The sequence below is a fragment of the Staurois parvus genome, unplaced genomic scaffold (genome assembly GCF_062004578.1).
Source record: "Staurois parvus isolate SC_StPar_1 unplaced genomic scaffold, SC_StPar_1.0 ptg000779l, whole genome shotgun sequence".
NCBI lineage: Eukaryota > Metazoa > Chordata > Amphibia > Anura > Ranidae > Staurois > Staurois parvus.
This window is the reverse complement of record NW_028318575.1, coordinates 3,508,889-3,523,165: the sequence shown is the minus strand read 5'-3', so window position 1 is coordinate 3,523,165 and position 14,277 is coordinate 3,508,889. Positions and strand designations below refer to the sequence as shown.

The 14,277-nt window shown below is 43.8% G+C and overlaps 1 protein-coding gene across 1 annotated transcript in view; it reads right to left on the bottom strand.

Moving 5' to 3' along the window:
* Positions 1–14,277, bottom strand: part of THSD7A (thrombospondin type 1 domain containing 7A) — a 670,811-nt gene that overhangs the window by 204,267 nt on the left and 452,267 nt on the right. The window contains exon 4 of the mRNA XM_089654586.1: positions 6,391–7,222. Within this exon, the coding sequence (XP_089510712.1) occupies positions 6,391–7,222 (832 nt within the window). The remainder of the gene's footprint in view (positions 1–6,390; positions 7,223–14,277) is intronic.

The window sequence follows — 14,277 nt, the reverse complement described above, 5'->3', positions numbered from 1 at the left end:
TACTCAGGGTGCCGTGACGTGGCTCTGTGGCTTAAGTATGTATTTGCAAATGTGTGCTAACTAAACCCCTGTTTTTAAACGCATGTTCTTAGACATGTTCATTTGGTTTTTGATAGTTGGCTAACTGGCTGGCAGTTTGAACTGGCTTTTCTTATCCCCCTCTTTTGATAAGGTATACTTTATCCATGTCCCTTGCCTACAATAGCCAACGCTACCATCGAACCCGTCCCGCAGGCCAGAGTACTTGGTGTCATTCTGGACTCCAACCTATCCTTCCAGCCCCAAGTCCAATCTTTAACAAACTCATGCAGACTCCACCTCCGCAACATCACCAAAATCCGCACATTCCTAACCCCAGAAACCACTAAACAGCTCATCCACTCCCTCATCATATCACGACTCGACTACTGCAACTCCCTCCTCACGGAACTGCCTCGCCGCTGGCTATCCCCGCTTCAGTTGATCCTGAATACGGCTGCCAGACTCATTCACCTTTCCAACCGCTCCGTCTCTGCCACCCCCCTCTGCCAATCCCTCCACTGGCTCCTGATTGCGCAACAGATCAAATTCAAAATCCTAACACTGACGTACAAAGCTGTCCACCACACTGCCCCGAACTACATCACTGACCTAATATCCAAGTACCACCCAACACGCACACTCCGCTCCTCACAAGACCTCCTTCTCTCTAGTTCCCTGGTCCTCTCCTCCCATGCCCGCCTCCAGGACTTCTCCAGGGTGTCACCCATCCTCTGGAACTCCCTGCCCCAACCCATCAGATTATCACCTACACTCCTCTCCTTTAGGCGCACCCTGAAAACCCACCTCTTCAGGGAAGCCTACCCCACCCCCTGCTAACTTGCCGACCTCTTCCACTCTTCCTACCACTCCATCCCCCACAGCTATCTCCTCCTGTGCCACCATCCCCTCCCTCCTAGATTGTAAACTCGAAAGAGCAGGGTCCTCAATCCCCTCATGTTTTGCATTGTATTGGTATTGTTCTGTCACATGTTCTGTCCCCCTTTGTAATGTACAGCGCTGAGCGAACTATTGGTGCTTTATAAATACTGTATAATAATAATAATAATAATAATTAGATTGGGGTAGGCTGGCAAGTTGAACTGGATAGTCCTATTTTTTACTTTGTGACGCCTTCCATGTTCATTGTTTAAGAAGCCAGTTATAGACCTGGGTAGGTGACCAGTTTTTTCTTTCTCAGTGTTTCTTTACCTAGGAACCTGCTCCTGCATCACTGCCTGTCTCCAAGATAACATTGGCCCTGCATCATACAATCGCTGTACTCTCAGATGCAGAGTTGTGATGGGCCGAATAACCCCGTGTTTGGTTCGCGGTCAAAACGTTTGAACCTAATGAACGTTTGACTGTAAACTTCAAACTCAATGCAAGTCTATGGGACTCAAACTTGTAAATTCCAAAGTGCCCATCTTGAAAGCTTATATACAAGTTATTGGCCATAAAAGGGGTATGGGGACTCGGGTACTGCCGTGAGAGACATGAATCAGTGAAAAAAAAAATTCAGAAAGTACCATTTTTAAAGGGGTAGTCATTTTTCATTGCTTAAAGTCACTGCCGACATCACAGCTAGCTCCGCCCAATTTTTGACATCTGACCGGCAACTGTCAGACCTGTCATATTGCGGCGAGTTCTCGGCAGGTGCGGACGAGTCAGCGGGCATCGGGTTTGTTTTTAAATTTCGGCGTTGTTGGGACAACACTAGACGCCACGATTGACAATGGATTACATCAATGGAACCATTTGGGTTTGCTTTTTTGGCTTTTATTTAATTAAATTTGTCAAAAACTGTTGCTTTGTTTTTTGTTCAATTAAAGGAATTTTTCAAAAGTCTGGCATCTTGATTTTTTCTAAAGTTAACCCTTACTCATTCACAAGGAGGGTGGAATCATCAGGGTGCCCCCCTTATTTAAAGGGATACCCTGATGCTAATGAGCCCTCCTGCCCGCAGACCCCCCCCGTTCAACATTCGACTCGAACATCAAGCTCAACACTAATGCAGAGTACTCTGCCTTAATTTCGCCACACATATTACAATCTGATTGTACAATTTTAGGCTTGGTTCAGATCTATGCATGGTGGGAACAAGTGCAAAATTGTGCACTTTCCCAACATGCACAGAAACGCGCTGCCCTTTGGCAGAAATGCAGTGGTACCCCTAATTGTTAATGGCACCTCCACTCATCTGAGGCTGACTTGCTGTGTGCTGGGGGGGCAGGGCCATTTCCCGGGATGGCCCGTCATAGCCATAAACTATCAGAAGTGACATATGTAGTAGAACACAGAAGACAGAATTCACATTAGGTGATCTGGTTTGAAGCAAGTCTATGCCATAGAAAGATATATATAAAAAATCACCAGCGCCAAAACCCTGAAATTATATACTAATTCCCGATTGCCCAACGCATCAAATTTAAACTCCTAACCCTGACCTACAAAGCCGTTCACAACACTGCCCCTGACTACCTCACCAACCTGATCACCAAGTACCACCCTACCCGTACCCTTCGCTCCTCACAGGACCTCCTTCTATCCTGCTCCCTGGTCTCCTCCTCCCATGCACGACTGCAGGACTTCTCCAGGTCCTCCCCCATCCTCTGGAACTCACTGCCCCAATCCATCAGACTGTCGCCTTCCCTATTCACATTCAGGCGCTCCCTCAAAACCCATCTCTTCAGGGAAGCCTACCCCACCCTCACCTAACGGCCATCCTCTCTCATTCCTCCCACCACTTCATCCCCCTCAGCCACTTCCTACTGTTCCACTACCCCCTCCCTCCTAGATTGTAAGCTCATAAGAGTAGGGCCCTCTTACCCCTCGTACGTTGTTTGTTGGTGTTGTACTGTGCCATGTATTGTCCCCCCTATTGTACAGCGCTGAGCAAACCCTTTGGCGCTATATAAACTCGTATTAATAATAATAATAATAATAATAATAAATACTAAATAAATAAATAAATAAATAAATGCTGCTGCTCATTAGTGTAAACACCAAAAAATATAAGACATCAAAACAGCGCAGATATATAAATAAATATACACTCCAGTGAAAAATTAAATAAATAATAATTGATAAAAATATATAAAAAATGAAAATTAATAAGTCCCACTCCAAATCAATAAAGTGAAAAATAAAAATAAAAAAAACATATTCCTAAAAGTCCTTTTTCCAAAAAAACTTTTGACCCGTGTTGCCACCGAAATATTCTGCCCGAGTATTGCAGTATTACACTATATCATTTTTTTTTTCCCTGCATTATTCAAAACTTTTTCTTGGAGAGTGGTGTCTGGTGATCCTGGAGGCTGGCTATATTCCTGTCTGGAGTAGGGGAGATCCAATAATATCTGGTGTTTGGAGGCTTATTGACTGGGTCTAGGATCTCAAAAAAACCCTAAAAGGCGTTTTTTCCACCAATATCTGGTGAGTGCTGTGTGGTATTTGAGCACGATTTCGGCGGAAACATGGGTCAAAAGTTTTTTTGGAAAAAGGACTTTTATGAATATGTTTTTTTATTTTTATTTTTCACTTTATTGATTTGGAGTGGGACTTATTACCATTTGACATCCTGAAATATGTACTAGCTTTCCGGGAGGCCGCCATATGGCGTCCTCCCGCACATGCACAGTTTGCGTGCTTGCAGAGCTGCGCAGCGGCGCGATCTGTCACTGGCCGTGTACCTCGGACACCGATGACAGATCTGAGTACCGGCCCCCGTTGCCGGTACCATGTGACCTGCTGTGACCAATCACAGCAGGTCACATGATAGTTGTATACAATAGATGGCTTCATTCATGCCATCCATTGTATACTAGTGTCTAGCTGTGAATGGTTACAGCTAATCACATGCACATGTCATGTGATTAGCTGTGGCCAAATCACAGCTAAGCACAAAATAAAAAAAATAAAAATACCCTGAATGAATCGATGTCATTCAGGTAAATGCTTTCTTATAGTAATTCTTTGCTATAAGCAAATTGTGTATAAAAAAAAAAAATACTGATCACTTCCCCAAAGTAGTACAATGTTACTATGGTAACATTGTACTACTTTGGACATAGTGAAATATGAAAAAAAAATCTTAAAAAAAAGAAAAAAAATGTAATAAAAAATTTAAAATAATAAAAAAATTTTAAAAAAAAAATTTTTTTTTTTCACTGTCACCAGTCAGTGTCCCTGATCACCGCCATGCCAGTTATATGATGACGCTGTACTGCACTGGTGACAGTATGTAAAAAAAAAATAGTGAAAATAATTTTTTTTATTTTTTCATTTTCCGAGAAATAATGACAAAAAAAATACAACTTTAAAAAACTCGCCATGCCTCTTATGAAGTACATCGGACTGTCTACTTTGCAAAAAGGGGTCATTTGGGGGATATCTGTACTATTCTGACATTCTTGGACCTCAAGAAATTAGATTGGCTGTCAGTACTTCAGGATTGATCAATATTCAGATCTATACCATAGTTTGTGAACTCTATAACTTTCCTACAAACTAAATAATACATCCTAATTTGGGTAGTTTTCACCAAAGACATGTAGTAGAATACATCTCGGCCTAAATTTATGAAGAACAATTATTTATTTGCAAACTTTTATAACAGAAACAAAGAAAAACGTGTTTTTCAAAATTTTCGGTCTTTTTTTGTTAATTTAGCAAAAAATAAAAACCCCAGCGGTGATTAACCCCTTGCCTACCAGGCACTTATACCCCCTTCCTCACCAGGCCAATTTTCAGCTTTCAGCGCTGCCACACTTTGATTGACAATTGCGCGGTCATGCAACATTGTACCCATATGAAATTTTGATCATTTTTTTCTCACAAATAGAGCTTTCTTTTGGTGGTATTTAATCGCCACTGGGCGCTTTACTTTTTGCGCTATAAATTAAAAAATGTGCAAAAAATTTGAAAAAAAAAAAAAAGTTTATTTGTTTCTTTTATAAAATTTTTCAAACAGGTATTTTTTCTCCTTCACTGATTTGCGTTGATGAGGCGGCACTGATGGGAACTGATAGGCGGCACTGATGGGCACTGATAGGCAGCACTAAAGGGCACTGATAGGCAGTACTAATGAGGTGGCACGGATAGGCGGCACTGATAGACAGCACTAATTAGGGGTCAAAGATAGGCGGCACTGATATGCAGCACTGATAGGCGGCACTGATAGGCGACACTGATGATGGGTACTGATAGACGGCACTGACTGGCATCACTTCTGGGCACTGACTGGCGGCACTGACTGGCACAACCCCTGGGCACTGACTGGTGGCACTGACTGGCAGCACTGCTGGGCTGCACTGGTGGGTGGCACTGGTGGGCAGCACTGGTGGGTGGGCACAGGTGGGTGGCACTGGTGGGCACAGGTGGGTGGCACTGACGGGCACAGGTGGGTGGGCACAGGTGGGTGGCACTGCTGGGCACATGTAGGTGGCACTTCTGGGCACAGGTAGGTGGCACTGCAGAGTGGCACAGGTGGGGGCACTGCTGGACACAGGTGGGGGCACTGCTGGGCACAGGTGGGGGCACTGCTGGGAACGGGTGGGCGGGGCTAGTGGGCGCACTGCTGGGCGGAACTTGCGGGTGTCACTGCTGGGCACCGATCATCAGGGCACTGATCATCAGTGCCCTGATGATCGGTGCCGATCCCCGCTCTGACAACTGCCGGTTCTCGGCAGTACTTTCCTCACGATCTGACAGCGTGAGGAAAGTGCAGCCGAGAACCGGCACTTGCATTTCCCTGTGATCAGCGTGTCATTGGACACCGCTGATCACGTGGTAAAAGGCCGGTGGGATCGGCCTTTCACCACATCACGTGATCAGCTGTGTCCGTAGGACACAGCGATCACGGAGATCGCCGGGTGCGCGCCCCCTGGGGCACGCAGGAGAGCGCGTTCTGGGAGGACGTCATATGACGTCCACTCAGAACTGGCCGGCCGCGGTGAAGCCGTCATTCGGCTATGCGCGGTCGGCAAGAAGTTAAATACCACTAAAAGAAAGCTCTAGTTGTGTGAAGAAAATGATAAAATTTTAGTTTGGGTACAGTGTTGTATGACTGCGCAATTGTCATTCAAAGTGTGAGAGCGCTGAAACCTGAAAACTGGCCTGGGCAGGAAGGTGTAAAATTGCCCGGTATTGAATTGGTTAATTTTAATTTTTTATATATTTTTTATCAATTATTATTTATTTAATTTTTACTGGAGTGTATATTTATTTCTATATCTGCGCTGTTTTGATGTCTTACATAGAAAGATATGCTTTGTTTGTTTTTCATTTCAGAGGTTTACAACCACTTGAATTGTCACTTTATCTCAACTTTTTCTCTATTGTTTGATGACTAAAAAAATATAAATAAATTACCTCAATGCTGCGGTTTTTCCATTCTTGTGCATACAGGTGACTATTCTTGTTTGATAGCCAATTTGTATATCCCAATATCTGTTTTCTTGGCGGTTTTTCCTGTTGCGATTTCTTTTCTTTTTAATTAGCTCCCGATCCTCTGGGTCCTTTACGGCCTTTTCTCTCTCCTTTGCCCGTTCCCTGTTCCTCCCTCTTTTGCCGGCTTGCCGGACATGCCTGGACAGAGGCATCGAGCAGGAGCTCCAAGGTCCCACACTGAGGCTGTACATATTCTCCTCCCCATCGCAAGGTGATGTCTGGCAAACTTGGAACTCGGTGAGGTTTGGGCAGGCCGACCCACCAAACTGGGCCGTGGCCACCACATGGCGCGTTCGGTGTTGTAAGCCGTTGCCACAAGTCTTGGAACATTCTGACCAGGGGGAGAACCCGGACACCACGCAGTCCTGGGGGCAGGGAATAAGGCACCCTTGTTCTAGCCTGGGTTTCGGCTCGAAATATTCGCATATACTGTCATCGGCCTCCGCCCCGGTGGCTTTTTGTAAACAGACGACTTCCCGAGTCTGGATTCCTTCCTCGCCCTTTGTGCACTCTGAAGGCTTTTCGGACACCCTTGACGTGACCGGCGCACACTGGTTCCAGCTGCCCAGCTGCCAGTCGTACAGTTCTTTGTGCCAGTCGCACACCCTAAAACAGTTCTGCTGGTTTTCAGGTCTTTCGGTCTGTTTGCAGTTTGTAGGGAGGGTTGTCCATCCCTCAATATGGGCGCACCATACGGCCCTTGTCTGAATCCCTCCAGGCCCACATTCATCTCCCATGCATCTTCCCCAGGAACCTGAAACATGAAATACAGCAAAAGATGAGATAATAGATCATAGCTTATTCATGATTTGTACAACATTTAAGAAAACCTGTTAATAAATATCAAAAGCTGGGGCCTAAAGGATATGTAAATCTAGGAATGAACATCTCCTATTAGCCCCCTTTTGGTCTGTTACACTTGCCACCGAAAGGGTCTCATTGTATCTGTTTTTTAACCAGTTTCCCTCTAGAGCATTTTTTTTTTCATTTTTTGCATACCTGTAAAATCTACATTTTTTGCCTATAAAATTACTTTATTTTTATATTTTCTGAAATGAAAGGCCCTGTAGAATAGAAAGATGGTAGTTGCTATTTTTAATGTGGCACCATATTTGAGCAACTATTTATCAAATCTATATTTTTAGGAAAAAATATACTAAAATAAATTTTAGTGCACACAAATACAACTGAATTCACATTTTTTTGTACAAAATAAAAGACGAAGTAGTGTAGAATAAATAGATAGCAGCTGTGTCAAGCTGCACCTGAAAAATGGGTACCCAAAATTAGCAATAGGTGCGGCTTTAAATGACAGTTCATTAGTTTAGATTAAGCCATAAGGCTAGGTTCACACCTATGCAGGTTGCATTTGAGCCGTTTCTGCATTGTGTTTTGCGTTTTTGCACCTGTGTTTTTTCTGCGTTTTTTTTTTTTTTTTAAATTTTTCTTGCTGTTAGGCAGATTTAAAACGCAAAACGCATCAAAAATGCATCAAAAATGACAGTTCATTAGTTTAGATTAAGCCATAAGGCTAGGTTCACACCTATGCAGGTTGCGTTTGAGCCGTTTCTGCATTGTGTTTTGCGTTTTTGCACCTGTGTTTTTTCTGTGTTTTTGATGCATTTTGCGTTTTTTTTTCCTTTTTTTACATTTTTCTTGCTGCTAGGCAGATTTAAAACGCAAAACACATCAAAAATGCATCAAAAATGTGGCAAAAATGCAATACGTGCTTTTCTGCAGCATTTCCATTGAAGTCTCTAGAACCAAAAAGGCAACTTTTTGCATTCAAAAAATTCCCTGACCCTTTTCAAAAAATGCAACGGGGGAAAATGCGCAGATGTGAACATGTCCCATAGGAAAACATGTTAAATGGACTGTAGTGCGTTTCTGCAAAACGCAAAACGCTGTAGAAAATGCGTAGGTGTGAACCTAGGGTAAATGAGGGTCTTATAATTATTGCTTTCACTCCGACATTTCCGTGTGTGGTGCAGTAGTGGTTTACATACAAGTGCGCTCTCTGTGCAGGTGTGCAAACGAGTCTGCACAGGACAATGGAGTTACTTTTCAGTTTCTTTTAATTAAATGTTATTAGAATTTTTGGGGGGTTTGTTCATTCTGGGGGTTCCTGCCAGTTTGAAGAGGTTGATTCATACCCAGGGGTGGACTGACCATTTGGAAACTTGGGCACTGCCTGAGGGCCTGGGGTCTGTAGGGGGCCCCATGAGATGCCCCTGGTACCTTTTTCATAGGCTTTTTTGAGTTTGGGAAAAGACACAGGGGCCCCATGATCCCCTATTGCCTGGGGGCCCCATGAGTTGTCAGTCTGCCCCTGTTCATACCATCTGCATTTCCACCCTATGGGCCATAGCCTTGCATTGAAAATCACCTGTAGTCCCATTAGTGTCTGTTTTATGGAGAATTGACATGGTCATGCTCATGGAATGTATCCATTACACTTTATTAGATCTATCTGACCATTCAGTTGTATCTGATCCTTGGTGATTGCATGAACTGTCACTTGTAAGTGACTTTTTCCATGAATGCTCTTAGCAATTATTCTTACAGGGTAGGTTGCCAGGTCTTTCCCCAACCCCTACCATGCAGAAGATCCTGCATGGGCAGGGATGAAACTAGGACAATTTTAAGACAGGAGCCAATTAGCCTACCAGCATGTCTTTGGCGTGTGGGAGAAAACCAGAGTACCCAGAGGAAACCATGCAAGCACAGGGAGAACATGCAAACTCCATGCAGGAGGTGCCATGGTTAGGAACCCATGACCCATTTACTGTAAGGCAGATGTGCTAACCACTAAGCCACTGTGCTGCCCCACTTTATATAGAATGCATTTATTCAACAATAAATGGGATGGTTGGAGGATACATCGACATCTGCTGTTAGATTGAATGTCTATCCCAACCAGATCTGTCCTCATTTTTTGTGAGTTGCGCTGTTGATATGCCAACATTGTTGTATGCTTCTTTCATGTACTTGATTTTTACTTTGTGATTGTCTTTCTGCAAAGGAAAATTACATGTTTGCTCCTTTCTTACTGTTCATTGTGTTACATTTTATAATGCACAGTCTTTGTAGTTTGCCTTTCCAATAAAGTTTGTAAACAAAAAAAAAATGTTATTATAATTTTTTTTAAACTTTTTTATTTATTTATTTTTTTTATTTGCCCCCTTTTGATCTGTTACATTGACCACTGAAAGTGTCTCGTATCCACTTGTTAAACAGTTTACCTTTAATTGTTTGCACACCTGTTAAAATCTACATTTTTGCCTATAAAACTACTTAAACTATATATTTTCTGAAATAAAAAGCCTTGTAGAATAAAAAGATGGTTGTGGCAATTTTTTTTATGTTGCACAATGTTTGCGCCTCTATTAATCAAATCTATATTTGTAGGAAGAAATACACTAAAATGAATTTTAGTACACACAAATACAATTTAATTTCCATTTTTTTGTACAAAATAAAAGACAAGGTATTGAAGAATAAATAGATGGCAGCTTTGTCAAGCTTCAATGCATACACCTGAAAAATGGGGACCCAAAATTAGCAATAGGTGAGGCTTTAAATGGCAATTCATTCATTTAGAATACGTAAGTCATAAATGAGGGCTTTAGAATTATTGCTTTCACTGCGACCTTTCCATGTGTAGTGCAATCACGATTTACATACACATGCGCTCCCTGTGCAAGCATTTGCATTTCAAGTCTGCACAGGATGATGGAGTTACTTTCCAGTTTCTTTTAATTAAATGTTATTAAGTGTTCTTGCAAAGAACACTTATTGTTATCTCACAAATATATTCTTATTCTTATTCTAGCCAAATTTGCCACGCTAACTCCTCCCACAGTTTTTACACTACAAAGACAAGTAATATATCAAAACGTGCGGATTGTTCCCGATCGGATTGCTGTTACTTTGTGGAACGTTTCGCCGAATCTTTCACGAAATATCGCGTTTTTTTTGGTGAAATTTTCCCATAGGAATGAATGGAGCAACCAGAGTGGGAACCTGCAAAGCTACAGTGTGGAAGGAAAAATCAGGACATGATTTCTAAACTGCCATAACTATGTCATTTTCAAGCCCACCTACACATATCTTATATCAAAACGTTCAGCTAACCCTGCTGTCACTAAAAATCACAGCTAAGCCATAGTCCTGATAGTTTTCACAATATGACCATTTATTTGCAACTCACCCCTCCCATTGACTTTCATTGAAACTTCACTCACAGCCACCTGAAATGTTAAGGGACATATTTAAACTGTGACTGTGCCTTCATTTTTAATATTGCAGAGACATACTATACATCAAAATTTAGCTCTGCTTCTTGTGATTCTTACAATATCAAGCTCTTCGCTGTAGCATTTATACTTTTAAAACTACAAGTGTTTGAAGATGGCAATCGCCAGTGAAGTTGGCAAGTTGGAGCAGTGTGTTTAGAACAGTACTTCTCACATTCCTGTGACTGAGTGAGTTGCTATAGCAACCAAAGGTGACTCACAGGCAGATGAGTCACCAGGCTGGACTGTGAGCTGCAAAATACAAGCTGAAATGCATTTCTCCCTCTATCAGGCTTGCCATGTGCACTGCTTACATTTCATCAATCATTTGGTAGGGGTTGCCTGCAAGAACACTTCACACAATTTCCCCAGAAATTGTAGATTTTCTAGTTATAATTATTTTTACATTTTTAATTCTATTTTATTTTTCATTTAAATTTACTGCTAGCAAGCCCCCAATGTGATGGCATTGGGCAGGTCACAAGTTCTCTTTATGGAGATATCAGGGATCCATTAGACCCCCAATGTCTCTCCTGCCCTCTAATGAGCTATTCAAGCACAGATTGTGCTTGATCAGCTGCTTCCCCATCTACAGCAGCCAAGGAAACAGCTCTGAAACTGGAATTGCTCAGAGCTGAGCTCTTCCAGCTTCTTATGCAGCAGACGAGGTCAGAAAGCAGATCACTGCCAGCACTGTGATAGACGCCTGGATCACTTTTACATTATAGCCAGGAGCCAGCCAGGGAGAGAAAAGACAAACTCATGGCTGCTATTGGCTATGTTTGTTCTCCATGGTTCCACTGTATGTAGGATTGTAGCCACCCTCTCTTGCTTGCTCCTGAGATGGACTATGGGATTTGGGGGTGTACATAGAGCAGTGCAAATGACCACAATCAGTGTGCACTGCTTATTTCAAAGAGAGACGAGGGGGAAAATGAGAGGTTTAGGAGCTTACAGAGGATGTTTAAAGGAAGTGTAAAAACATAATAAGAAATCACTATTAAAGTGTTACTAAACCCAGGACCCTGCATTCACTATATCAGGTCTCCCCGGACCCTGCATTCACTATATCTGGTCTCCCCGGACCCTGCATTCACTATATCTGGTCTCCTCGGACCCTGCATTCACTATATCTGGTCTCCCCGCACCCTGCATTCACTATATCTGGTCTCCTCGGACCCTGCATTCACTATATCAGGTCTCCCAGGACCCTGCATTCACTATATCTGGTCTCACTGGACCCTGCTTTCTCTATATCTGGTTTCCCAGGAGCCTGCATTCACTATATCTGGTCTCCGCAGACCCTGCATTCACTATATCTGGTCTCCCTGGACCCTGCTTTCACTATATCTGGTCTCCCCGGACCCTGCATTCACTATATCTGGTCTCCCTGGACCCTGCTTTCACTATATCTGGTCTCCCCGGACCCTGCTTTCACTATATCTGGTCTCCCTGGACCCTGCATTCACTATATCTGGTCTCCCAGGACCCTGCATTCACTATATCTTGTCTCACTGGACCCTGCTTTCACTATATCTGGTTTCCCAGGAGCCTGCATTCACTATATCTGGTCTCCGCAGACCCTGCATTCACTATATCTGGTCTTCCAGGACCCTGCATTCACTAAATCTGGTTTCCCAGGAGCCTGCATTCACTATATCTGGTCTCCCCAGACCCTCCCTGCATTCACTATATCTGGTCTCCCAGGACCCTGCATTCACTATATCCGGTCTCCCCGGACCCTGCATTCACTATATCTGGTCTCCCCAGACCCTCCCTGCATTCACTAAATCTGGTCTCCCCAGACCCTGCATTCACTAAATCTGGTTTCCCAGGAGCCTGCATTCACTATATCTGGTCTCCCCGGACCCTGCATTCACTATATCTGGTCTCCCTGGACCCTGCATTCATTATATCTGGTCTCCCCGGACCCTGCATTCATTATATCTGGTCTCCCAGGACCCTGCATTCACTATATCCGCTCTCCCCGGACCCTGCATTCACTATATCTGGTCTCCCCAGACCCAGCATTCACTATATCTGGTCTCCCCGGACCCTGCATTCACTATATCCTGTCTCCCAGGACCCTGCATTCATTATATCCGGTCTCCCAGGACCCTGCATTCACTATATCTGCTCTCCCCGGACCCTGCATTCACTATATTTGCTCTCCCAGACCCTGCATTCACTATATCAGGTCTCCCCGGACCCTGCATTCACTATATCTGGTCTCCCATAGTACACACAACATGGAAATGCAATTATTTTAGTAAATATAAATTGCTAAATACCTTTTCTCATCAGCAGTATATAGCAGTCTTGTGACTTCTATCAGTTTCCAACAGAGCACTGGTTAAAGCTCTAGGAGGATGCAGAACCCCTAACCCTCTGTCTGGACAGTGCTGATTGGTCCTGTGCTGATCACATGCACTCTCACAAGAAAAAAAAACTCCCTAGCAATACACACTAAACTGAGCATGTGCATGTGACTACGATTTTAGTCTGTATTATCAGATAGACATTTGAACAAGAGCAGGGGCAGAGAAGACAGGACCAAACAGCCTTTTTATACAATGCAGAGGATTAACCCCTTAGGTTCCACACTGAGTATAACAAACATGCTTTATTGCATATACAGACTTATTTTACTGTTGTGGGTTTAGTAACAATTTAATTACTGATCTTTCTTGCCCCTGAGGTATTGTGCCCAACACATACTGTACGTGCAGTGGCAAAACTGTGGGCTTTGACACCAACACACTATACATGTGCATCACTAGGCGGCAGGGCTGGGACAAGGGGTGGACGGGAGAGGCGGCTGCCCTGGGCGCTGTGGTATCATGTGAGGTGGTGGTACAACTTAAAGTGTTCCTTAAGCTACAAGCTGACAGCAGCATCACTACTCTTGTCAACTCAGCACTGGCAGTGACAAGCCAAATCAGGAGAGCAAAAAAGAGCCAGGAGGAGGTGCGGGCTGTGCTCTCTCTCCCCTCCAGCCCTCCTGCATTAGAAATGTCAGATTGGGATTGTGCAGGGTTTCCTTACCTGCCCCCCATCTCCTTCCAGCAAAGATGATATGGGGTGTTTAAAGAAACCCTGGGGGTCAAAGATTTGTGCTGGGAAGGGGGATTTCAGCAGGGGATATTGGTACTTGGAGGAGGAGGAATTTGTGTTTGGGGAGATTTGTGGCTTGCAACGGGAATATACTCTATGCTTAGGGGTAAGCATGCAGATTACTGCTTTATTTTTTTTTGGGGGGGGGGTTGGGGATTTTTGCTGACAAACACAATGCTCATACCAGGGGTGGACTGACAACTCATGGGGCAATAGAGGATCATGGGGCCCCTGTGTCCTTGCCCAAACTCAAAAAAGCCTGTAAAAAAAAGTACAAGGGGCATCTCATGGGGCCCCCTACTGACCCCAGGCCCTCGGGCAGTGCCCGAGTTTCCAAATGGTCAGTCCGCCCCTGGCTCATACATCTTGGGGGGGGGGGGGACGCAGTTGGGCATGCTCG